Source organism: Peromyscus maniculatus, chromosome 6 (assembly GCF_049852395.1).
Source record: "Peromyscus maniculatus bairdii isolate BWxNUB_F1_BW_parent chromosome 6, HU_Pman_BW_mat_3.1, whole genome shotgun sequence".
In the NCBI taxonomy this organism is placed as follows: Eukaryota; Metazoa; Chordata; class Mammalia; order Rodentia; family Cricetidae; genus Peromyscus; species Peromyscus maniculatus.
Window position 1 is genome coordinate 68,411,968 of NC_134857.1, and position 25,233 is coordinate 68,437,200.

General features: G+C 54.5%; 1 protein-coding gene across 3 annotated transcripts; it reads right to left on the reverse strand.

The window, feature by feature from the left end:
* Window positions 1–1,922: 1,922 nt before the first annotated feature.
* Window positions 1,923–14,962, reverse strand: Bcan (brevican). Of its 3 annotated transcripts, XM_042279276.2 has the most exons (15): window positions 14,793–14,962; window positions 14,304–14,405; window positions 12,456–12,554; window positions 11,697–12,068; window positions 11,263–11,437; window positions 10,877–11,004; window positions 10,199–10,492; window positions 8,734–8,952; window positions 7,446–8,039; window positions 5,102–5,209; window positions 4,611–4,769; window positions 3,499–3,581; window positions 3,098–3,242; window positions 2,664–2,854; window positions 1,923–2,375 (listed from the first exon to the last, which is right to left on the reverse strand). In XM_042279276.2, the coding sequence occupies exons 3-15, from the start codon at window positions 12,544–12,546 to the stop codon at window positions 2,280–2,282; spliced, it is 2,655 nt and encodes an 884-aa protein (XP_042135210.1). In that variant the 5' UTR covers window positions 12,547–12,554; window positions 14,304–14,405; window positions 14,793–14,962; the 3' UTR covers window positions 1,923–2,279. The 3 variants fall into 3 exon arrangements, with proteins under 3 accessions (XP_042135210.1, XP_006976465.1, XP_015850776.1); XM_006976403.4 differs by lacking the exon at window positions 14,304–14,405 and having other exon boundaries at window positions 14,793–14,957; XM_015995290.3 differs by lacking the exons at window positions 14,304–14,405; window positions 14,793–14,962 and adding an exon at window positions 12,909–13,520.
* Window positions 14,963–25,233: the final 10,271 nt, after the last annotated feature.

The following is a 25,233-nucleotide window of genomic DNA, read 5'->3' on the forward strand; positions in this document are numbered from 1 at the left end:
CTCCCCATGCAGGAGTCAGGCCCACAGACAAAGGCCCCCAGTGAGGTTGAGACAGTCCTGTAGGAGGCAAGGGTATGGTGAGCAACAGGGTCAGAGTGTGTCGGAGCCTCCAGGGGCAGCAGGAACCTGGCAGAAAGCCAAATCACAGGCTCCAAGGCCCTGGGCAATGCTCAAGCCCCTACCTGTGATCCAGGGTGGGTCTCTCTTTTCCAATGCCTCCTAAACCCCGGGACAAGACACCCCGTTGGGAACCCCACTCTACTCATATGTGAAGGAGGCTGAGTGCTGGGCCACACAGTCAGGGTCCCGATAGTGTGGCAGAGGTGACTGGGGGTGTCGCCCTACTCCATCTCTCCAAAAAGGTATGCGGGTGCTCCATACGGGGCCTCTTTCTGAGGCACAGAGTAGCTACCTTCTGTGCAGGGCACTGCTGAGTCATCCTGGGACACCCCCCTCTCCCCCCCTTCCCCAGGAAGCACAGCTTAGCCAGGCCCAAGCTTCCTGTTTGCTGCTCTGCCAGAGAAGCCCGGCAGGTGGTGGAGAATTCTTGTTCTAGTCCTCTATCTACTTCTGGAACTCTCCTTGTCCACCGAGCAGAGAAGATGGAGCCGTGCCATGGGAGACCGGAGGAGCACTTTGGGGAGAGGGTTGGGAAGCCCCCGGTGCCACAAATCCACCGTAGTATCTAGACTTTGTCTCAATGAGCTCTGAACCCGAAGGACAGACAGACACTGCCCCCTCTCCAGCCTGCTCCTTTTCAGGATCCATCCTCAAAGGTCACCCAGGTCATCCATTCACAGTTCCAGCTAAATGCCTCACCAGCCTCCGTCAGGCATTGCATGTGCAACCACAGGCCAATACAGGATAAAGCAGGGTCCACTCCAGCCCCAGCCTCAATCTCTCCCCTATAGCACCATAAGAACCAGTTTGTACTCTTGGGCCATTCTGGGCTGGCTGTGTGGGTAGGCAGATGAGACCAGGCCAGGAGAAAGGAAGGTGATAAGCTCTGAGAAATCGGTGCTTTCTCAAAGAAGGGCCAGGAGAGCCCCAGGTCCTCAGCACTACCTTCCCAAGACCCTCAGGAAAGAACCAAGAGTCGCCAGGTAGATTAATGGGCATAAGGATTGTGTCCACAGGACACTCAATGCTGAGTGAGCCAGGTGTGAGGATCTGCAGCCATAACTTGTCTTCATCAGGACGGGCACTCCAGCCAAGGCAAGGCTGCACTGAGGAGTCCACGGAGCTCTGGCTGGTTCAGACACCACCGGTCATCCACTTCCTAGCCTGCAGTGACCTCATCACTTCAGCCTCCGCTGACTCAGCCCGGGCCAGGCCAGTCTGGCCGGCCGGAAGTTCTGCTCCCCCCCCCCCGCCCGCCCCCCACTCAACTGCTCCTCACTTCCAAGAGTCCCCACATGACAGAAAGGCCACGCCGCCGCCTGGTGGCCTTTTGGCCTCTCTCTGGTCTCGGTCCATCACGTCGTCTAGAATCACATACCTGTATCCGCTGCGCCCTCTACTGGTCACAGCCTGTGAGAGCCTTGGCGTGGCGGAGGACACTGGTCCTTCTTACCTTGTTTTTTAAAATTTCCATCCTCCTGCTTCTCCGTCCATCACCCAGCCTTCCCTTCATCACTGCGGTTCCTGGAGGCACTCTCTGAAGCTCAGAATGAAGCCACCAGGAGGCCCCCTCTCCCCAAACCGGACTCTTCATTCCGCTGATGTCCCCATGCAGGCAGTGATGAATCCTCAACTGGCTGGGCAACTCTTTTGCACCAGACACTGCTCTATCCACCACCTTCTTGGTGACTTCTCTGACCCTTTTGCAAGCTAATAATTTCAGCGGCCCTACTCACACCTACCCTTGGAGGTTCTGCCCAGCACTGTCTGTCCACACTCACACGGAAGCATCACACTTGTTTGGGTTCAAACAGCTTTATTCCCATCTGGTTTTGCTGGCACTCCATCCTGAAAACACTTTGAAAATTAAGAATGAGTAGCACAGTGTCCCCTGGAGAAACTGAGGGACAAGGAGGCAGCTGACATAAGAGAGAAGTTGAGGCACTTAGGGACTTACCCATTGTCCTGAGGGTAAAACCTGAGGGCCGGGTATAATAGAGAGGGCCTAGGCTGGGTGCAGCCATCCAAGTGTTTTCCCAGGGACCCCTTCTGGCACTGCCCAGCCCCACCCCTCTCACGCCACTCCCTGTTACAGGAAGTGGACAGGCAGCTGAAGAGACAGGGCAGTGCTGGGGGCAGCAGTATTCCAGGCCGGCTCCCTAAAGACTGGATGGAGGTGTCAACAGTGCCTTCCTGTGCCTTGGGAGCCGTCCTTGTGGTCCTCCTGGGGTGTCCGCTGAGCGCAGAGCGCGGGCCTAGGGAAGACACACATCCTCACCCTCCACACTGGGCTCTCCCTTAGTCTCCTCAGTACCCTGAGTCCTCGATTTAACTCCCGACCTCATCAAAAGAGGTCTTAGGGGCCCAAGAGTGGTTGCATGTTCTCAGCCACCTGCACCTAAGGGGTCTCCAGATCTCCAGCCCACTGCCTTCTGTTGGCCTCAGAGAGAGGCAGTGGCCACTCCAAGCTCACACTGTCAGTGAATGACAGGCAGAGTGACCAAGTAGCTGGTGGCCCCCACCCGCTCCCTCTTGTCACTCACCGGCCTTCGGGGCACACAGGAAATCTGAGGGGCCTCCCAGAGCCCGTTCTCCTGGCAGCGGATCAAAGGCAGGTTGCGCTGGGCCAGCCCCTCTCGGCACCGATATCGTAGTACGGTGTCCACCGCGTAGCGCAGCCGAGGACGACCAAATATTTGAGCCAGGGGCAGCTGTGGCGGAGGCCCACAGGACACTGCAAGAGGCGCACAGTTAGAAGTGGGAGCCTGGCTTGTGGGTGATGGCTCCCAGAAACTTGATGGGGAGGGAAGGAGTGGCCATGACTGACAAGAAAAATTAGGGGTTTCTGAGCGGGCCAATGTAATGTGTCACCCTCCCGCAGTCTGGGGTACCCCCTGACGGGCTCTTCTGGGTAGCTTTGCCCTCTCTCCTTTTGTAAGCGGCAGATCCAGCCACCCTTCCCCTTGCCAGCCCTCACCAAGCCCCATCTTGCAGGTGTAGGAGAGGTGGTAGTTGCAAGGCACATCACTCCACTGTCCCTGGTCATGCCACACCATGACCACACAGTTCTCCCCAGACAGGAAGTAGCTGTCAGGCTGCCCAGGGTTCCAGTTTTCATAGAGCTGGGAAGGGGGAGTGGAGGAGGTGGTGAGAAGCTTAAACCCCAGAAGTACCAGGAGGAATGGATGGCCTCCAAGAACTGGAGGGAGGGCTTGGGGGTACCCGGGGGGATGTGGGAGGGCAGGGGTCTGGTGACTGGGACAGGGGCTTTGCAGGAAAGAGGAGACAGAGACAAGAAAAGAAGGGGTCCAGGGGAAAGATGGGGGCAGAAGGGCGTCCAGGAAGTGACCCAGCCGACATTGCAGTAAGAGTCCTCACCAGAGGGGCACCATCGGACCACAAGAAGTCACCCTCGATGGTCCGGTCATTGAGCCCAATCCACTGGTACTCCCGGTAGCGATCTGGGGAGAAGAACCAGAGATGCAGTGGGCAGTAAGCCCTGTGTGCCCAGGCAGTGACTGACCCTGTAGGGAGTCCATCCAAAAACTTGCTCCCTAAGTCTTGCTGGCTTGTGGCTGCTGGCTCAGGAACAGGCTCCTCTACCAGGAGAGCAGCACCACCAACAGACGGTCGGTCTCCATCCCTCTTTTCTCTCTTTTTCCCCAGGTAAGATATTTATATTTAATGCCATAAAGACTCCCTAAATTCTTTTCTTTTGAAGGTTTTTAATTTTTATTTATTTATTTATTTTTGGTTTTTTGAGACAGGGTTTCTCTGTGTAGTTTTTTGTGCCTTTCCTAGAACTCACTTTGTAGACCAGGCTGGCCTCAAACTCACAGAGATCCGCCTGCCTCTGCCTCTCGAGTGCTGGGATAAAAGGTGTGCGCCACCACCGCCCGGATTAATTTTTAATTTTATGTATATGGGTATTTCATCTGCATAAATGTCTGTGTATCACTTGTGTACAATGTCCTCAGAGGCCAGAGGGCTTCAGAGTCCCCGGGACTAGATGGTTGTGAGCTGTCCTGTGACGGCTGGGAATCGAACCCTGGATCCTTCAGGAAAGCAGCCAGGGCTCTTAACCTACTACGTCACCTCTCTAGCCTGTCTCCCTGGCTTCTTAAGTAACCTCCACACCCCACAGAAGCCAGGGCATGCAGGTGGAGAATAGCACTTGGGGAGGGAAAGAGGAGAGCAAACCTTGTTACCACAGAGTTAGGGAAGCAGAGGCACTAGGAAACGGGGAGCCCGGCAGTCTAGGCAGCCCGGCAAATGTAGGACATGTTGCCCAATCACCCCACAGCACGCCTCCCAGTGAGTGAGAGGCAGAAGGAGTGAGGGAAGGGAGAGAGAGAGGGAGGGAGGGAGAGAGGGAGGGAGGGAGGGAGGGAGGGAGAGGAGTGGGGACGGAGGGAGAAAGGAGTGGGGGCGGGGAGGAGTGAGGAGTGGGCTAGGTGCGGAGCATGCGCCGGAAGCCGGGCTCCACCCACCGTTGACGAAGTCCTGCTCCTCTGGGGTGCAGATGCTGGTCAGATGCGCACCTAGTGCTCGGCACTGACTTTCTGCCTCCTCCCAGCTCCTCCGCGTGGAAAAGTGCTTGTAGCAGGCACCCTGGAAGGCTTCCCAGCCAGGGCTGCAGAAGTGGAGGCCTGGGGCACAGGGGGAGGGAGCGTTTTAGGCTGCCAGGTCTCAGATTGGCTTCTTCAGCTGGCCGGCTAGCAGCAGGAGGGAGGGCTTAGAGCCACCCTAGTGCGTCCCAGGAGCCCTCGGCGGTGCTTGGGCAGTGGCTGGGTCAGCTGGCTCATCAGCCCTGGCCTGTGCAGTCCTCCATGCTGGAGAAGAGTCTACCCGCCTCCCTGCCCCGGAGGCAGGCCAGTGAGAGTGAGGCCCAAACCAGTGACCTCCCTCCACCTTGGGAACTAGTACATTGGGGTAGGGTCCAGCCTTGCGACCTGCCTCCGCGCCCCTCAAACACACTCACCAACATCGCACAGGTCCCCCCCATAGCCTGGCAAACAGAGGCAGCGGAAACCCTCCTTCTCCTCCAAGCACGTCCCACCATTGTGGCAGGGGCTGGGAATACAGTCACCTGACGGGGAGAGAAGTGAAGTGGAGGGGCATGAGGGTGATGCTGGGCAGAGCTCTCCAGAAGGGGGCTTCAGGGCCCCCCAGCCCAGACACCTTCCAGAGCAGGGAGGTAACAGAGCTGGCCCTTGCTGGAGCCCACCCCCTAGTTCTGGGCTTCTCTCCTCACTCTAACCGGCTCATCCTTGCAGAAGGCCATCATGCTCCCACCAGTGTGAGCCCCGGATCAGCTGACGGGAAGAAGAAAGGGGAGAAGCCCTGGGCTGTCAGTCAGTTATGAGGCCTGGATTCCTGCCAGTCTCGGGCCGGGCTACCCGCCTTCCAGCCTTCTCTCTGGGCCCTGCCTAGATGCTGGAGGAGCTGCCAGCATCTGCTCCATTCCGGTCTAGAAGACCAGAGAGAGTGGCTTCTTTAACCAGCAGTGTGGACCAGGTCCCTCCGAACTATTCCCACCAGCAGCCACAAGGCCCGTAATGCTTCGTGCTGGCACGGGCAGGGGTGGGGGGGAGGAGAAGCTGAGCTAATTTGCTGGATGACCTAGCTAAGATAGGCTGGACCAATCAGCCTTCCGAGCATCCCTTCCTCACTTCCTCCACCAACAGTCTCCCCAGTGAGGTGAAGCCTGGTGTCAGGTGATGAAGTGAGAGTCCTGAGCTCCTGGAAGGCCTCATCGTTTCTGTTCCTCCGCTTCCTGGGCAGCCCTCTAACCTTGGGAGAGACACTCCTAAGCTCCGTCCTCGGTCCCCCTGCTCACTAAGGCATAAGTTCCACTCTGGCTGTGGGCTACTGGGCCTGGACCTTGGCTGGGCAGTGTGGGGTGAAGGGACTCCTTTTGGGGTCTCCTTCCTCCTTTTGCACCCCACTGAGCCAGACAGCATTTCTTTCCCACCTCCAACATAGCAGGCATGGGGCCTCTGGCTCCCTCTATGGGTAGGGCTGATACTGCAGAAATCCCCTTCTCACTACATCCCCTCCAGGGCCAGCGGGCAGAAAAGGTCACAGCTGAAATGGGTGAGCTGATGATGACATGGGGGTGCTCCTCCACTTGGGCCATGGAGGAGCGGTGAGAACCGGGGAGGACTCAGCCTTGGCTGAGGGCTTCTGACGGGAACCTCCGGCTTCTGGGCCGGAAGGGTCCTCTCAGACGGTGGAAGCCAGCTCCTTTCCTCCCATCCCCCGCCCCCCCTCCATGCGAGACAGATCCTTGGTGTTGAAGAGCATGAACCCATTTCTCCTGGGGTTGGGGGTGGTCATTAGTGCAGGGTTAGTGCAGGAGGCGGGCACTGGGCACAGGGGGCAGCAGTACTGTCTCTTAGTGGACACCGGAAGGAAGATAGTGTGCGTAAACCTTGGGAAGCCGGAGAACTGGGCCCACGCAGGACCTGCCCGGGTAGGTACCACCCCACACCCTGGCTGGGTGGGCTTCTTCTGTAGGTGACAGGGGACTCCCTTGGGGGATGTGTACAGTCAAGTCTGGGGTCTCAGTAGTATGAGGGGAAGTGTAGATGGCCCGAGGAGAGACAGAGGGGACAGCAAGGGGCCGCTGCCCTGTGGGAAGAGCAAGGATGCTGGCTGAAGAAGAGTGGCGAAGAGACACATGGAGAGACACAGAGGGATGGAGAGGGTATACATGGGACCAGAGATTCCCGATTCAGACTCAGTTGTGAGCAGAGAAGACAGCTGGAAATGGACAGGGTGTCAACGGTGGGTACAAAGCACTTTAATAGAGATTTATTTCCAAGGCTTGTTTTCCACGAAACAGTCAAAAAAATTACTTCACAGAAGTAGTGGCTTAAGGCTCTTTGGGCTGAATATTCTGGTCCCCAGAGGCGAGGGGCAGGTATGGTCTCTCAGGCTTCCCGGAATCGCTGAGAGGTGATTAAAGGGATGGGACAAAGGGTACAGGGGGAGGGGGACAGCAGATGACAGGCCTGGCTTCAGAGGGTGTGATGGGTGGTGAGGGCACAGGGAAGAGGCGTGAGGACATTCTGTGTGGCCAGTGAGATGTGAGCTACAGCAGAGAGCCCACGGGTCAGTAGTGGGGCTTGGGTAGCGGAGAGGAACAGAGGACGGGTTGGAAGTGCAAGATGGGACACCCAAGTCTGGAGATCCACAAGGATGAGAGCAAAGGACCAGAGGGTCCGGGGAGAAGGCGGATTAAAGGCCTACATGTCAGGTGGCCCAGAGCTGGAGAAGGAGCAAAAGGAAGAATGGGGGCATCGAGCCTTCGGCAGAATTACCTGATGAGGGAGCCACCGCCACTCCGCCTCGGCTGGCACTGTCGGTGGGCAGGACTGGCTGGGCCTGCACTGAGGTCCCTGCCAGAACAGTTCTTCCAGACTTCTCTCCTGAGGGGGTCTCCAGCTCCCTGGCACCCTCAGGGGCCCACGTGGCTGGAAGCAGGGAAGGGCCATCCTCCAAGCTGGAGCTCCCTGCCTCCTCACTCTCTCGAGGGACCCCAGAGAGCTCGGGGCTCCCAGTTTCCCCCACTGCTTCTCTTGCCCCATCTGGAGTGGATGTGAGACTTCCCTCCCTTGGAGGGAGTAAAGTCTCTGCAGGTGGTCCACGGACCCTGGGAGGCCTGGGAGAAGGTGATGCACCCAGCTGCAGAACATCCCCGTCCCCGGCTGGTGGGGACACCTGGGAGAGTGACTGCTCTGTTTCCAAGCCAGTGGGGAGAGGGCTGCTGAGTTCCCTGGGCCACACCCACAGGTCCTCCGGCTCCTTCTCCTCCTCCAGAGCCTCTGTGTCTTTGTATCTTTCTTCTTCCTCCAGGGCTACGGCTTCCTCTTCCGAGGACACGGTCGGTGGTGCACTGGATTGGGTTTCCGATTCTGACCACAGCAAAACAGTTCAGCACCAGGGACAGCACCCCCCAGAGCAAGCTGGGGAAGGGTGGGGCCTGGAGAAGGGTGGGGCCTGGGGGAGGGAGGGCACCTGGGAGACCTGGGAGAGAGGTGTCCTTGGTGCACTGTCTGCTGGGAAGAACTCTGACCCCGGGCTACATTGTGAGGCACACTCTGGAGGGGTCTGCAAGCTGCCTCTAGCTCGGGCAGACAAGGACGTTGCATTTCCCAGTCTTATCTATCTGGGGGTAGGTAAAGAATGTATTTCCTGCCGGGCGGTGGTGGCGCACGCCTTTAATCCCAGCACTCGGGAGGCAGAGCCAGGCGGATCTCTGTGAGTTCGAGGCCAGCCTGGGCTACCAAGTGAGCTCCAGGAAAGGCGCAAAGCTACACAGAGAAACCCTGTCTCGAAAAACCAAAAAAAAAAAAAAAAAAAAAAAAAAGAATGTATTTCCTTCCCTGACAGCACCCGATAAACACATGCTTCTCTAGCTGCAGAGAACTGGAGGTGGAATTTACTTGGATACCACGTTTGTGAGAGGGAAAGGAACGATGCCTTGTGTGGTGGAGCTGCTGAGAAAGGTCGGGCCAGAATTATGGCAGCTGTGACCCCAGCATCCACCTGGGCTTGCCCTCCTGCCCCCAACTTCTCTCAGGTGGTTAGAATCCAAGGTGAAGTTACCTAGAAGAATCCTAGGGGCCTCTGATGGGTCTTCTGGGGAGGAGCTGCCTCCTCCCCCATCCTCCATGATGGGAATGGAGTAGATGGCCCCACGGGACTCGCTCTCCACTTCCCGAGGCAATTGAAGTTCCTCCAGTTTCTCTGTCACGGTGACAATGGCCTCTAGTCCATCAGAGGCTGGGCTGGAGGCCTCAGAGAAGGCAGAGGGCTGGGCAGAGTCTGCGGCAAGAGGAAAAGGCCAATGGAGAGCTAAGTAGGCAGCTGAGTCCTTTCAGGGCATGGCCTGCATTTGAGGCAACAGGCCCTGGAACATGCTTCATCCTTCCACAGCTTCTCACAGGGGGCCCAAGGGCACCCTGGAACGTCATCACTCCTTTCTTGGGTACTAATGGGGTGCCTGCTAGTTTTCAGCCAAGCATTTTCTGGGTAGGGTATAGAGAATGCTGGGAAAAGCCCATCCTGAGAAAACAGACATCGGCAATAAACACATTAAATACACAATAAAAGGAACACTTGAGACGTTATAAGACAAAGTGGGGGCTCATTTTCCTTCAGAGGGGTCTGGAACGTCGGAACGAGCTGCTCCCCGAAGTGAGGGAACACAGAGTGGGTGGATGGAGCAGCCGCTGTACTTTGTAGCATGAGTCTGGGTTGAGAAGGGTACGGACTCCATCCCCCAGGCACATCACTGTCTGGGGAGCTTGGAGCTCACTAAGGCAACGGGAAAAAGGGAGGGAGCACCTTCTGCGTGCTCTGCTCAGTGGCTTAGGATGGATGAACTGCCTTGTCCCCTGGGGAAGGAACACAGGGCAGAGAGCCAATGTCTCCAAAGCAGAATTGGGCTCAGAGGACCCCAGAGGGCTGTCTCCCGGCCAGGACAGACAGGATTGTGTGTCCCTGGCCCTCTGACCTGTTCCAGTGAGCTTTGCTCCATCCCACTCCAGACCAGCAAAGCTGCATCCCCGCTGCCTGTCCTCCATCTTCTCTCCCCGCCCCTCCCCACTGATGTCTCTTACTGTTTCCTTCAGGACAGAGTGCTTAGCTCAGAACCTCCATACCCAGCTGACTTCCAGGTACCACCCTCTGTCCACTCATCAGCATCCCATGTTGAAAGACCTGACACCCGTAAGCTGTAGGGTCTGGGGCACACTCAGGAGCTCCTGGGGGCTTGTGGCTCACTGAAGAACTGGGACAGTTGGTTCGTGGGTGGGAAAGAGTCTCAGCCACCTGTGCTGGCCAATATGCTGACAGAGATGTGGGGACTGAGGCAACTCTGGAACTGGCGGGAACCGGTACAGACTACTGAGGGGGAGGCAGGTGAAATGATGCAGAGGACACAGGGAAGATGCCCAGACCCTAGACGACAAGCTGAGCACCATTAAGACCCCTGTGGGCAAATGACCAAGAAGATGGTGAAGGCGAGGATAGACTTACAGGCCTGGCGCCCGCGTCTGAGGCCACTCACCTCGGAAGCAGTAGACATTGAAGCGGTTCTGCTTGCTGGGGAAGCCGGTCTGGTTGGGGAAGAGGAAGAGGGTCTTGACTCCCGGCAGACCCCCACCACAGCGTTGGCTGGGAGTGACGATGGGGTAGCGCACGCTGCCATCAGCCAGCCAGCCGGGGCTGCATCGGTCCAGGCCACCATTCCAGGCTGCATACAGCTGGCCTGTACTGGCAATCTGTGCACCCCGTTCCAGACAGTAGTCCCGAGCCTCCTCCCATGTCAGCTTGCCGGGAGGGGCGCCTAGAAACAGTTCTCCTGAGTGAGAAGAGGAGCTGGGTCATCAGGCAGTCGGCAGGCCTTCCACCCTGGACTCTTACAGGTTCCTAGGCAAGCTCATTCCTGACTTGGGGTCACCTTGCCCACCTGACAGTATTAAGGTCTGCATGAAACCCAAGATGAAAACAGTGTGTAGAGGAGCCTGACCCCAGTTCCTCACTCTATCTAGGGTCTGGCAACACCGCCACTCACCCCCAGATGGCAGCTACCTGTCAGGTTGGCTCATGGACTTGCTTCTGGGACAGTGTTTGGAAGAGTACATCAACTGCCTGCCTATTCCGCCCTTAGACACATGAAGTCTACTGGAGGACCCAGAAGAAACCAGGGGCCTTGTTGCAGAAAGGGCTTCTCACTCTCAATCACCATTTAGGTCCTCGGCATAACAGTAGACATCGTAGAGATCCTCAGGACCCACCACTCCGTAGTTTCGGACTCCAGGGTAGCCGTCCATGTCTCCATAGCAGGCCTCCCGTGGGTTCTGGATGGGGTACCTAAGAGAGAGGAAGAGCCTAAGGACTGGTGTCTTCCCCCAGGAGGCTGTCCCATATCAACCCCACTGCTGTGTGACAAGTGGAGATGGGGATGTCAGGATGCAGGAAAGGAAAGTACGCCCCAGGCAGGGCTTCATCCACTTTCCTCGGGCCAATTTTCTTCCCAGAGGCAGGGAGCCCTAGGGAACCTCAGTGGAGGGTGGAGCAAGCACCCGGATATGAATGATCAAGGGCCCCTGGTCCACACCCCCAGCCCACCTCACAGTCTGGTCGGACAGCCAGCCGGCATCACACTGCTCATAGCCGCCGAGGTAGGCAGCATAGAGCTGCTCAGGGGTGGCGATCTGGGCACCTATGCGAGCACAGGCTTCCTGGGCTCCAGCAAAGGAGAAGGCATAGCGGGCAGAGCCCTCTCGGTAGAGGAAGACGACCCCTGAGGAGCAGAGAGGACTCCTGAGACTGACGATCAACAGCACACTGACCTCCCTCCCTGTCACTCCCTGTTCACAAAAGGCCAAGTCCGATTGTGCTCACTCTAGGGCTTGCGGGACTGTTTCCCGCCCTCCTTTTCCCATTCAGCTTGTGCCTTTCACGTGCAAGGTTTGCTAAGCCTTCTCACACTCAGCTCCCTGCGGGGCCAGAGTCCTTTTCCTCCCTCTCTGGAGGGTCCTCACTCCACTCTGTCTTCTCACCTTTGACCTTGACCTCCACAGCGTCACTGCTGTCGTCGATACCGTGCTGGACCTCGCAGCGATAGACCCCGGAGTCATTGGGCCGCAGCTCGCTCAGCACCAGAGACACATCAGTGAGCGATGCGGGGTAGGCGGGCAGCGCCACTCTGAACCTGTAGGCTTCGTTTACCTTAACCCGCAGACCGCGCGCCACCAGCACCTCCGCCTCCCGGTCCCCAGACAGAAAGGTCCACTTGACCCGGGGAAAGCCCGGCGCGGCCCGGCGGCTGGTCAGCGGCCGCAGGTGGTGGACGTGGCATGGGATGGTCAGGGCGCCGCCCAGCACGCCCCGCAGCTGCGCGGTGCCAATGCGCACGCGGAAGGCTCGGTCCTCTGTGGACAGGGGTCAAAGCCCGCTGCAGCCAGACGCAGGACGCAGTGCGCCTGTGCGCGTGGCTCCAAGCCCCGCCCCCCAGGACCAACCCGCTTAGGGTGCCTTCGCCCAGCTCTGGATGCTGAGCCCTGCCCAGGGTCCTGAATCGGATCCTGCCCCTCTTAGCCTCTAGCCTTCGGGCCCTTTGCAGCCCTGACTCCAAGACTCCCCCACCTTCTAGGGTCCCCACCTCATCCCTATTGGCGCCAACCCTTGCCCACAGAGCTTCCACGTCTGTCTCCTTCCCGGTACCCGGGCTGGAAGCAGGTGGCTGGGGTTGAACTGAGACGGCTTTCTGTCCTAGGGGAGATGCTGCAGAGACAACGGTCCTCTGGAGGGTTGCTCACCTGAGCTGTCCTCTTTCAGATCGTCAGCTAGGGCTGCAGGGGCCTGGGTCAGTACCAGGGCTGCCAGCAGGGACAGAAGCAGTGGGATCATGCTGCAAACTGATGGAAGAAGTTGAGGAGGAAAGATGAAAGGTGCGGTTAGACTTCAGGATGGACTTCCTCTGGCTCTCTGTCACTCCATATGGGTAGCATATACCAGAATCACCACTAACTCTGTTTCTGATCCCATCTCCTCAGTACCAAGAGGTGTCCCCAGTCAACTCATTGTGTGACCTAAGCCAAGGTCCTTACATCGCTGAGCCTCTGTTTTCTCAATTGTAAAGAAAAAAAGCACCATCATTACTACCTTATGCATTTTGATGTGGCCATGTGCTTTGAGTGATCTGCCTGTCTTTCTATCTGCCTATCTAGCTGCCATTTATATATAGGTATCATTATCTATTATCTACTTACCCAACTATAATCTACAGCAGAAAGCACCCTGTGCACATGCCAGCACCAGACACAGAGTAGATGCCCAGTGAACGCTAATAACGCAATGATGAGTGGCACTGTGCAACCGGCTCTCTGTACACTGGAGTTCCAGATCTGTGCATCCAAGCAGCCATCCGTCAAACATTCAGAGAAAAAGAGTCTGTACTGAACACATACAGATTCTTTGTCACTGTTCCCTAAACAGCATATATGCACTTGGAAATTATAAGCCACCTAGAGACGGGTTCCTGTGTGTGAAAGACGTGCGTAGGTGGGGTGCGAAGATGGCATTCTGTGTGAGAGGCCTGAGCACCTGCAGGTTCAGGCAGCCCCGGGGGCTGGCGAGCCAAACCCACAGATCCATGGCGTGGGGTTGGGAGCACAGCTGTGGTCCCACTTTCCCCTGCCCTCAGGGGCCGACCCTAAGCCTCCTTCCGCAACGGTAAAGCCCAGACTTCCCTGCCCAGCCATTCCTCCTCCAGGAGGGCCTCCTAGACTGAACCCAGATACTGCAGCCTCTCCTGCTTCCTCCCCACAAGGACTTGTAAGGAAGCTTCCCTGGTGCCCAACATCCTCTGCCCCCTCCATCCCTCCTACTCTGCTCCCAGTCATTCCCCTGGGCCTGGCACGGGCTTTCCCACCGGATCTCCTGGCTCAGAAGCCAGCTGGGACAAAGACCCTGTCCCTGCCAGTCTGGCCTCTCTCCAGTGGCTCCTTCCCCCACCCATCTTTTGTGAAAGCCTACAACTTGGAGTGTACTGGAGAAGGGTACAGGGAGAGGCCAAACCCCCACCCCCCTGCCCTGGCCATCAGCTCTGGAAGCAGCTTCTCTTTCTGAGGATCTCAGTGCATTTACACTCTCAGGGAAAAGGGAGGTGGATGCCCAGAGAGGGCTAGCGCTAACTCTGGGCCACCAGCAGAGTCAAATCTGGAGCCGTTGTGCCCCCAGGAAGGAAACGAACACGCTCTTTAAGAGCCAGAGTTGGGAGAACACGAGGACCCAGGTCTGCATGGCTGATGATACAGCAGGGATCTAAGTTAAGAGGTCAGGCAAGATTTCCTTCGGATTATACTTATCTTCACTGGCCGCCTCTCTCACTCCTAGCCCTCACTCGCTCTGCCTAAGTGCTGGGAAATTTCCTCCCCTCAGGTCCTCCCAGGTCTTCCCAGGCCAGACTCCCCTGCTAACCACCGCCGTGGTCCTCACTCTTGGTTGGGCTGTGTGAGCTGTAACTAGGGTTATCGCTGGGAAGCAAGAAGGGACCCGGGGCGTTCAGAGGTGGGGGGGGGTTGCTGGAGAGGTCAGGCTGGTCCACTCCTCGGTGGGAGCAGGAGCTACTCCCACGCCCGGGCCCCGTGGCCACCCCCTTTTACCTGTGTTGGGACAGCAGGGGACGAGAGAGGAAGCCTGAGGTCAGAGGATCCGACTGCCTTGGGACACGAGTTTCCGACCCGAGTGGCTCGAGCGCTCGGACCCTTCCCGGAGGAAGACGACAGAGACGCTACGCTAGCTCAGCAGCCCCCTACCTCCGGCCAGGGCATCCTCGGCTGCTGCGCAGCTCGCCCACTGGCTCCTGCAGGCTGCGCGGCGGAGGCAGGGAACGAGGGGCCGCGAGGCTTGGAGCGCCGAAGCCGGGACAGTGCCCTGTACGCCTGCCCTAGGAGAGGCGCCGCCGACCGCGCCCTCGGGTGCGCGGGGACCCCAGGAAGCCGAGGCGGGCGACCCTCCCCGTCGCCCACAGCAGTCAGGCCCGCGGCCCGCCCTCGCCTACGCCCGGATCCTCAGGCTCAGAGAGGTCAAGAAACTTGCCCAAGGTCACGCAGCAAGTAAGCGGGCCGCCCGGGCCGGGCCTCCGCACTCACCTTGCGAGGTCCCCACCGCACACCGCGCGTCCCGCAGCCGCCGCCGCCGCCGAGACTGCGGCGCAATGCGCGGGCGCGAGCAGGGCCGGGCGCGCGGGACGCAGAAGGGGGCGCCAGCCCGCCGGGCGCCGCACAAAACCCCCTTTCTTCCCACGCGCCCCGCCTTCCGCGCCGTCCCCGACTCCGGCCGCCCCCGCGGGGGGCTCTGCGCGGTCACGGGACCCGCCGCCTTCTCTGCGCCGGTTCCGGGCGGCAGCGGCCAGAGCGAGGACAAGCGAAGTAGGACAAGGTTCCGCGGACGGGAGCCCAGGACTTGCCGCGGGGAGGGCAGATGGGGCGGGGAGGGAGCGACGGAGGGCGCGGTGGCGACGCAAGGAGGCGAGTGGGAACGCCGGAGGGACTTCCCGTGGGTCCGGGGGAGGAGGACCGACTCAAACTTCGTAGCGCAGAGGATGGAGGGGTGATGGGAGCTTTGACTCGGGAAAGAGGGCACCGCCGGGTGAAACTGGGAAGCCGTTTTCTGAGGCCAGAGGAGGTGCTGACCGCAGCCTCCCCACCCTCCCACCCCCCCCCCCCGATTGAGGAAGCTTTGGTTGGACTGGGCTCCCTTGCAGATGTTGGCTGGGCGGAGGTGGGACAGCAGAACGACGGGTTAGCCAGCATAAGTCCAGAAAGTCTGGGGCGTCAGTGGCCCCGTGAGTGGACGCTCCTGATGGAGCAGGCATCATTAGGTTGCAAAAACCCACGGGCAGAGGAGAGCCTGCTAGCCCCGGTTGGGCTGCCCAGTGTGTAGCCTGGTGCCCGGGGGGTGGGCCTTGAGGGCTGCCAGCTGCCCGCCCCCACTTTGCCCGCTGCTTCTCCCTGCTTTCCCAGGCTCTCCACTTTCTCCTCTCCCGCCTGGGACTCCAGGCAAAGCCTTGGCATCAACTTGAGGCGACTCAGCCAGATCCCTGCCCCTCAGTCCTCTGGACGCCAGCAAGGCCAGGGTGGGGGCCTTGGCCTCATCATCTCCAGATCCCCAGATGCACCCTGGGCACCTGCGACACCTTAACCCCCAACCCAGGGAACGTCGGGACAGTTTCCCAACCATGCCCCACCCCCATGCTGCGGACTTAGTTCCCAAAACGCCTTCAGAACCTCTAAAAAAACAAAGTCCTCTCCAAACCCTTAAAAGTTTCAAGAGAGGATTCCAGCTCTTGCCGCCCACTGTAGGGACAGGACAGAAGGACCTTGGAACCAGAGCAGAATCACGCGGGGAGACAAATGCCAAGCAGTGGCACCCAAAAGGAAGGCGACAGAGTGGGGCTCCTGAGGAAGCTGGGCAGGAGGTCTTCGTTTATTCATTCCAAAGCCAGCTATGGACCCGGCCCTGTTTGGGGTTCTAAGACGGGTGGAGTCATCAGTCCGGAAGGACTCCGAGGCTCTGGGGGCCAGGGTGACATCTGCGTGGCTCATCAACGCGATGGCTACATAGGGCTGGAGGTCCACGGAGGTGGGGTTGAGGGGTGCGATGGGGTGGGTGGAAGGGGGCGGGGCTAGGAAACCAAGGTGCTGCAACCCAGTCTAGTTGGTGTCTCAGATATAACACAGTCTTTGCCTGGGAAATCCTGACTGTGACCAGGGAAGACAGGGAAAGAGCCACCCCTCAACATTCCCGTGTCCCCGCGCCTGCGCTCACAGTTACCAGTGCACACATCTTGGTGCCTGGGGAGAGCAGGAGCTCCTGAGGCAGGGCAGGTTAGAGACTGCTGTAGGCAGATTCCTGGGGCCTGGGGAAGCCAGAAGAGCAGAGGGACACCCTGGCCTCTGAACCTCGCTCTCCTGCTTCTGGGCTACAAGCCCACCCACACCCAGCAGGGCTCCAGCACACATGTGGGATCTTTTCTACATCACCCACACCCTGACCAAGGTCTGTCCCAACCATTCTGACTAGGGGCTGAGAAGCCCACTGTGGGCTGGGCCTTTGTGAGGGAGCCCTTTCCAGAAAGCGGGCATCCTGAAGGCCTCCTTTGTTGCCAGCTGGGGATATTTACATTGAGGTCTATCCAGACTCGACTCTAACCACTGCCCATAAGTACCTTCCCTCCGATTTTGAAGTCTGGCATCTTGACTCATAGCCAAAGGACGCTGTCCATTTCCATCCTCCATCCGAGGGGCAACTGGACCCATGCCTGCTCTGTGCGGGCCCTTTAGATCTTAGACATGGGTCCTGGTACTGGAAGCCAGCAGAGCCAGCGTTCCTGCACAAACCTGTGTCCTAGCAACAGGGTGCCACGGTTCACATAGCCTCAGGGGTCTTCAGGATGAGAAATGGTTATGTGCAACGTCACAGGGGTTGGCTGCTTGAACCAGAAGCTGCTGGCCATGGACTGCTTACTGCACAAGGGCCCGGGGCAAGGAGGGAGGAGGAGAGGCGAGCTAGGAGGAGGCCAGGCCTCCCTGTCCCCACACGGGGCAGCTGGCTGTCTCCCAGCCTGCCCTGGAGATTTTCCGGGCTCTCTTGAAGAACCTGTGATCTCCTTCCACTTCCACACGCCAACAGCCCCCACAGAGGCCAAAGCTGTGGCCCGAGGTGCGAACCCAAGCTGTCCCCAAAGCTCCTGACTTCCAAGCACCCTCTCCAGTGCTGGCTCTTGCTGGGTGCCCATCTGAAGTGGCCACTGGGAGGGCTGTAGAGACTTGCCCCCTCTCCTGCATTCAGGCAGCCCCCCTCAGGGCCCAGACACCTGGCTTCGTGGCTGGGAGGGGCTGAGTACTGGCACAGCTGTGCTCGGAGAATGGGGGCTTTGATAGCCTCAGAAGGGGGTCAGGAAGTACAGGACCAGCTTAGAAACGCCAGGGAATGGCTCTGAGAGATGCTGCAGCTGTGGGGGAGCTGGAGCCGCCGGGGGTTGGGTCTGCAGCATCTAGCCACCATGCTAGCCACCAAGGGTTCCCTGCTGCGCCACTCCGGAGTGATGCTGGGGCATGCACCTTCTCCCCGAGCCTCTGTTTCTTCACATGTGAGATGGTGCCGGCACCTTGTCGAGTGGTCTTGATGTTGGAGTGTAGCAAGCTCTTTTGGACTGCCAGTCCCCAAATCACGACATGGAGAGGACTCATTACTAGTTACATGCTCAGCCTTGTGTGTGTCCCACCAGCTCTTATAACTTAATTTAACTGTTTCTCTTCACCTATGTTTTGCCTTGGGTTTATTTTTTTTTAACCCTTCGTTCTGTGTGTCCTACTTTCCTGCTTTCTCTGTGGCTGCCTGCCTGGCTGGTTCCTGGTCTCTCTCTCTCTCTCTCTCTCTCTCTGTCTCTCTCTGTCTCTCTCTGTCTCTCTCTCTCTCTGTCTGTCTGTCTCTCTCTCTCTCTCTCTCTCTCTCTCTCTCTCTCTCTCTCTCTCTCTCTCTCCTACTTATTCTTTCTGCCTGCCAGCACTGCCTATCCCTCTACTGCCTAGCTATCGGCCATTCAGCTTTTTATTAGACCAATCAGGTGCATTAGGTGGGCAATGTAAAACCAATGCAACACATCTTTATAATAATTAAACAAACGCAGCATAAACAAATGTAACACATCTTTACATAGTTAAACAAATGCAGCATAAACAGATGCAACACATTTTTACATAGTCAAACACAGCATAAAAAATGCAACCTATCTTTACAAAGTTAAACAAATATTCTACTCGGCAACATTGGATCATGCACGTATGGTAATATTGTATCCCCAAATATATTGTGCACCCTAATAAACTTATCTGGGGCCAGAGACTAGAACAGCCACTAGATAGACATAGAGTCCAGAAAATGGTGGCACACACACCTTTAATCCTAGCATTCTGGACCAGAGATCCATTCGGATCTGTGTGATTCCTTTTCTTTTTTTTTTGGTTTTTCGAGACAGGGTTTCTCTGTGTAGCTTTGCGCCTTTCCTGAAACTCACTTGGTAGTCCAGGCTGGCCTTGAACTCACAGAGATCCGCCTGGCTCTGCCTCCCGAGTGCTGGGATTAGAGGCGTGCGCCACCACCGCCCGGCTTGGATCTCTGTGATTTCAAGGCCACCCTGGAAACAGCCAGGCATGATAGCACACACCTTTAATCTCAGGAAGTGATGGCAGGAAGCAGAAAGGTATATAAGACATGAAAACCAGGAACTAGAACCTTTTTAAGCTTTTAGCATTTAGCAGCAGTTCAGCTGAGATCCATTTGGATGAGGACTCAGAGGCTTCCAGTTTGAAGAAAAACAAGATCAGCTGAGGAATTATCAAGGTGAGGTTAGCTGTGGCTTGTTCTGCTTCTCTGATCTTTCAGTGTTCACCCCAATACCTGGCTCCTGGTTTGTTTTTATTAATAAAACCTTTTAAGATTCATGCTATATAGCCCTACACTTGACTGTGGACAGGATGTCACGTTCTTATGTGACAGTCACATCAGTCCCATTTCAGGACACTCACTGAGTAGGAGGGAAGAAACAGCCAACCTCTGTGCCCACGTCAGGGCATGCAGTTTGGACCCACGAACAGAGTCACCAATGGTGGCGGTTCTGGTTCCAGAGACCCTGATGGAACTCCTCAGCAGTACTGTGCCCCCACAGGCTGCTTCTCTGCTCCATGTTGGGAGTTTGGCCCTCCTCAGAATGCCAGGCCTTGAGACTCGCCAGCTATGTTGGGGCACGCTGATTAATATGGGTTTCTTGACCCGGAAAGGAACAGTGTGCGCTCACAAGTGCGTATCTTGACCCACGTTTGCCTGTCCTGACCAAGCACCTTGGCCAGCACCACTGTGTCCAGGGCACAGAGGAAATGATGTGCCCCCGCCAGCTCCGTTAGATCGTGGCCTCTGAGCAAGGGAATTAACTTTACAGCGGAGGCGATGCCCACAGGGCCACACTGTCCCTTCAAGCACCTGGAGCTGCCAGCCCAGGATACCTGTAGTCTTTTTCTTTCTCTCTCTCTCCATCCTTCCCTCTCTCCCTCCTTTTGCCCTCTCTTTCATGTATGTACATGTTCATGTGTGTGTTGCTCAAATTCGTTCCCAGGGGAGACATATACAATACCTCATAAGGTCCCCATGACAACCTGAGGTTCAATTCTACCAAAGTTCATTCTTGGGGAGCCAATGAGTTCATTGGATTTACTTATAGAGCACAAGTGAGGGGCAACTTATGGGAGTGTGGGTGCTTCCTCCCTACCAAAGGGCAGGCCAGAAAGTCGTTAATCAGCAGGGGTGGTGACTTTCCTGTAGCTACAGAGATCAGAGATCAAGCCTCATCCCCTCTGGCCCCTCCCCAGGCCACCTACAGCACAGTTAAGACAAAATAGCATACAATAGGTGGTGTGGAGAGGCTGGAAGTCAGGTGGGGATCTCCCGACCCTCGACACTCCCCCCCTTACATGGGGATGTAAACAGTCAACAAGCCCAGCAAGTGGGCACAGCTGAACCCCTGAGGATGTTGTTTGGCTCAGAGGACAGTCACGTGCAGCAGTGTGCATGCATGTTTACATATATGGGTGCATATGTGTGCATGCGTGGAAGTGAGAGGTCAGGGTTGAGTGTCTTCTTCATCTACTTCCCTCCACCTTATTTTTCAGATAGGCTTTGTTGGGCCAGTCAGGATGGCACACGCCTTTAATTCCAGCACTTGGGAGCAGGGGTGGGCAGAGGCAAGTATGTCTCTGGGAACTGGAGGCCAGCCTGGGAGTTCCAGGACAGCCAGAGCTACACAGTGGAGAGAGCCTGTCTCAGAAACAAAACAAAACGAACAAACAAAAGAGAGTGACTTAGGCTTTGTCACTTAACCGAGAGCGAGCGAGGCTGGCGGCCCATGAGCCCTAAGGACTTTTCCTGTCATCTCCTCCTTGACAGGATCCCAGAAACTCACGGCTACACCTGGCTTTTATATAGGTGCCGAAGATCCGAACTCACGTCCCCATGCTTGTGTGTGACCACTTTGCTGACCGAGTCACCTCCCCACACCAACCCTCCTCCCTTCCATCTCTCCAGACCTTTCTCCTTTCCTGTTTTTCCCTTTTGAGGCAGGAGTTCCTCCCTGTGTAGCCCACCCAGAGGATCCCTATGAGTTTGGGGCGAGCCTGGCTTGCACAGACAGTCCCAGACCAGCTTGGGCTGCGTAGAGAGACTCTGTCTCAAAAATGAATAAACAAATAAGAAATTGCATCAGGCCGCCACCTTGAAGCATCAGGGACAAGACAGATGGAGTCAGCATGAGGCTCGAAGGATCCAGCAGGGCTATGACCCGTGTCCTTCAGCGCTTACTCTCATGAGAAGTCTCGATGCCATCTGGGAGGCTTTGCTCTGGTCTGGGTACTGGTCTGGGTCAAGGGCAAGGCAGAACTGCTAGATTAACACTCCAGGAAGGTGGCTGCCGTCCACAGGGGGCCTGCCAGGTTGTGGCTGACTTCCTTTGCTGTGGAGAAAGGATTTTCGGTGGAATTATCCAGTCTCCCTCACCCCCCATTTTTTCGAGACAGGGTTTCTCTGGGTAACAGCCCTGGCTGTCCTGGAACTCACTTTGTAGACCAGGCTGGCCTCAACTTAAACTCACAAAGATCCACCTGCCTCTGCCTCTTGAGTGCTGGGATTAAGGATGTGCACCACCACGCCTGGCACTGGATGTCATTTCTTGCACAACTATATAAACATATATTTTAACGTGTATGGGTGCTTTGCCTTCATGCACCATGTGTAGTAACTTCTAAGACCAGAAGAGGGCGGCAGAGCCCCTGCAACTGGAGGTGCATACGGTTTTGAGTCACCTTGTGGGTTCTTGGACTAGAACCTATGTCCTCTGAAAGAGCAGCTATCACTCTTAAACTCTAAGGCAGTGGTTCCCAACCTTCCTAGTGCTGCGACCCTTTAATACCAGCTCCTCGGTTGTGGTGACCCCCTAACCCTAAAATTATTTCATTGCTACTTCAGAACTGTAATTTTGCTCCTGCTATGAATTGTAATGTAAATATCTGATATTCAGGATATCTGATATGTGACCCCATGAAGGGTCATGACCCACAGGTTGAGAGACACTATCTCTGAGCAATCTGTCTCTAGCCCCACAAAACATGTTTAATTTCAGCTAAAGGTCTTGGGATAGCAAAGTGGGAAAAATCTCAGGGTATCCTTTTGAGGGACAGGGAAGGAAGAGGCAGCTGCCACACACAGAGGAGGAGGCGTGGTGACCACAGAGGAAGAGGCGGCGATGCTGCCCCAGAGAGGCACCTCTGCTCATTTGGAGTCTGACTTCTGTGGTTCCAAGCCAAGTCTGTGGTCATTTGAGAAGCCACAAGAGCCTTTCAATGGGGCACTTCATAAAGAATAGGTCAGCCAGCATCCCCAGCGTTACTGGTCGGTCTCAGAATCACAGAGAACAGCTATCATAGTGTGCCTCCCAGTGCAGCAAAAGAGAAACTCACAGTGTCATTTATAGATTATTCCTGGGGAAAAGGAGAATGGGATTTAATCAAACATCTAAATATAGTTACAGGGGACAGAGGAGGGTGCCACATGACATTGTAAGGACACTCGGCTAAATCTAGAATGTGGAAATTTGAGGGGGAAATGGCCCAGTTTTGTTCTTCTTTTTTTTTTCTCTTCCCTTTCATCTCTGGTGTGGTATGTAATTGTGTGTACACATGTGTGTATGCACTCATGAATGCATGTAGGGGTCAGAGATCCATGTGGGGCATCTTCCTCTATTGCCCCCTTATTTCTTTGAGACAGGGCCTCTCATTAAGCTGGAGCCACCAGTTTGGCCTGACTAGCCCCAGGGAGCCCCAGGGAGCCTCGTGTCTCCACTCCCACAGATTTGTACCATCACATTCATGTAATAGGAGGTTTCTCAGGTCCCACCAAGCCCCCGCAGTCCCATGGCCCACTAATAGAATAATCACTCAGAAGCTTATATTAATTATAACTGCTCAGCCATTAGCTCAGGCTTATTACTGACTAGCTCTTACACTTAAATTAACCCATAATTCTTATCTATGTTTAGCCACGTGGCTTGGTACCTTTTCTCAGTTCTGCCTTGTCATCTTGCTTCCTTTGTGTCTGGCTGGTGACTCCTGACTCAGTCTTTCCTCTGTTCAGAATTTTCCTCTTCTGCTCACCCAGCCTGTATTTCCTGCCTGGTTACTGGCCAATCAGCATTTTATTTATCAACCAACCAGAGCAACACATATTCATAGCATACGGAATGACATCCCACAGCACTTCCCCTTTTCTTTCTTTTCTTTTCTTTTCTTTCTTTTTTTTTTTTTTTTTTTTGATTTTTTGAGACAGCATTTCTCTGTGTAGTTTTGCACCTTTCCTGGGACTCACTTGGTAGCCCAGGCTGGCCTCGAACTCACAGAGATCCACCTGCCTCTGCCTCCTGAGTGCTGGGATTAAAGGCGTGCGCCACCACCGCTCGGCCCTCTTTTATTTTTCCCCCCTTTTCTTTCTAATCAAAAAGGAAGGTTTTAACTTTAACATAGTAAAATTACTTATAATAGAACAGTTATCGGCCGGGCGGTGGTGGCGCACACCTTTAATCCCAGCACTCGGGAGGCAGAGGCAGGTGGATCTCTGTGAGTTCGAGGCCAACCTGGACTACAGCGTGAGTTCCAGGAAAGGCGCAAAGCTACACAGAGAAACCCTGTCTCAAAAAAACAAAAAACAAACAAACAAACAAAAAAAAATAGAACAGTTATCAAGCAAGAATTACAGTTACAATATCTAGTCTATTTGTATTTTGTAAAATTAAAGAAAATATTCTATCATCTATCCTATATTTGTGAGTCTAAAATTTCATATCTAATTTATTTTTTATCATAACCAAGGAAAATTATAACTCTTTAGTCTTCAACTATATCAAAATCCTCAGAAAGATATAATATTACCTAAGTAAACAGGGCATTGTAAGCAACTGCCAAAAATCTAGAATGACAGAGACAGCTGTCTGCCTGGACAGTCATCCAAAGTTCCTCTGCAACGTTGGGGCATCCATCTTCAGCCTATAGGCCAGCTTCTCTCTGTGTCCTGCAGAATGTCTGGCAGTTTCTTCTGCGAAGCAGGGAACTGAAGGACCATCTCACCTTGCAAAGTTCAGTGGTCACCTTACTATGGGTCTTGTATGTCCAGTTTATACAACATTTTGTCAAGCAGTCCAGGCAAGAACAGTTTCCTGCCCAAATGGCTAACTTTTGCCATGAAGATAAACTCCATGTGGAGTGTCTTTGGTGCCCATCATCTTCTTTGAAATAATTGGTGCTGCCAGGAGCAGACATGTCTCATTGTCCAGAAAAGTCTGTTTTTAAAAAATTTTAAGGAATCCGTGGCTGATATGTAAAATTAAATTAATTATAAAATTTAAAAAAATTTTAAATGCATATTCTGTAGGTCTTTGAAGTGTTTGAAGATTATCTACCTAATTGAATTATCCCTATGTATACCTAGAAAGCTTAACATGACTACAAGTTTGACTATCATAGAAGACTAATTGTTAATCTGTATTTCTTAATTATCTATTACAATTTCAACTGAGCTGCACAAACATAATACCTTAAACAAGAGTAGAAATGTACATACAGTATAACAAAATTAACTTTAAATTTGTATCAATAAACTAAAATCTATAGCAATTTAAAACAAGTTGCTCTTTAAAAGTAGATTCAATAATTTACACTTTTATTCTATCATATCTATATAATATCCTCCTTTTTTCTTTTAGAAAGATATTGACTATGGCCAATAACAATTTGTAACCAATCTCTAACAAAGACAAATATCTATAATCCATTTTTTGGGAATATGGGTGTAGTGTTTTAGGCTACTTCCTGCTGATTGTGGACGCTGGTAGTCTTATAGGGATCCTGAGAAAATTTTAGATAATGGTCAAGTCCTGGGAAGATTGGCTATAACCTTTGTTGATAGGTACCATCTGTTAAAGTTCAGGAGGTCTGGCTTGATCAAATCTGATCCATCTTAACCTGGAACAAATCCATAGTCTCTTGCTTCCTGTGGAAACAAAAGCAGAGCCTCCTTTCCAAAGAAACATATCCTTAAATCCAAATTTTGAAATCAAGATACATTTAAATATATATATATATATATATATATATATATATATATATTGATTTAACTCAGCAGCCTTTACAATCAAATATCTTTCTGCAGCTAAAAATCCCAAAGACCATGCAATCCAGATTCTCTGTGTAATATCTATCTTTATGTGGCTTATTTTTATATTACTTTTACTGTCTCTTTAGAGACTTTACTTTTTAAAACGTTCTATTTCTTTATATAACTGTCTTTTCCTCTCTCTTCCAAGCCTACGTGCATTTTTACATATAATGTAAGCCATTTAGGGGTTTATTTAATCTTAATCTATCTTTTTGTGAATCTATTGCTTTAAACTGCAGAATGACTAGGACTGAAATGGCAGCTTTGGCTGCTGGCTCC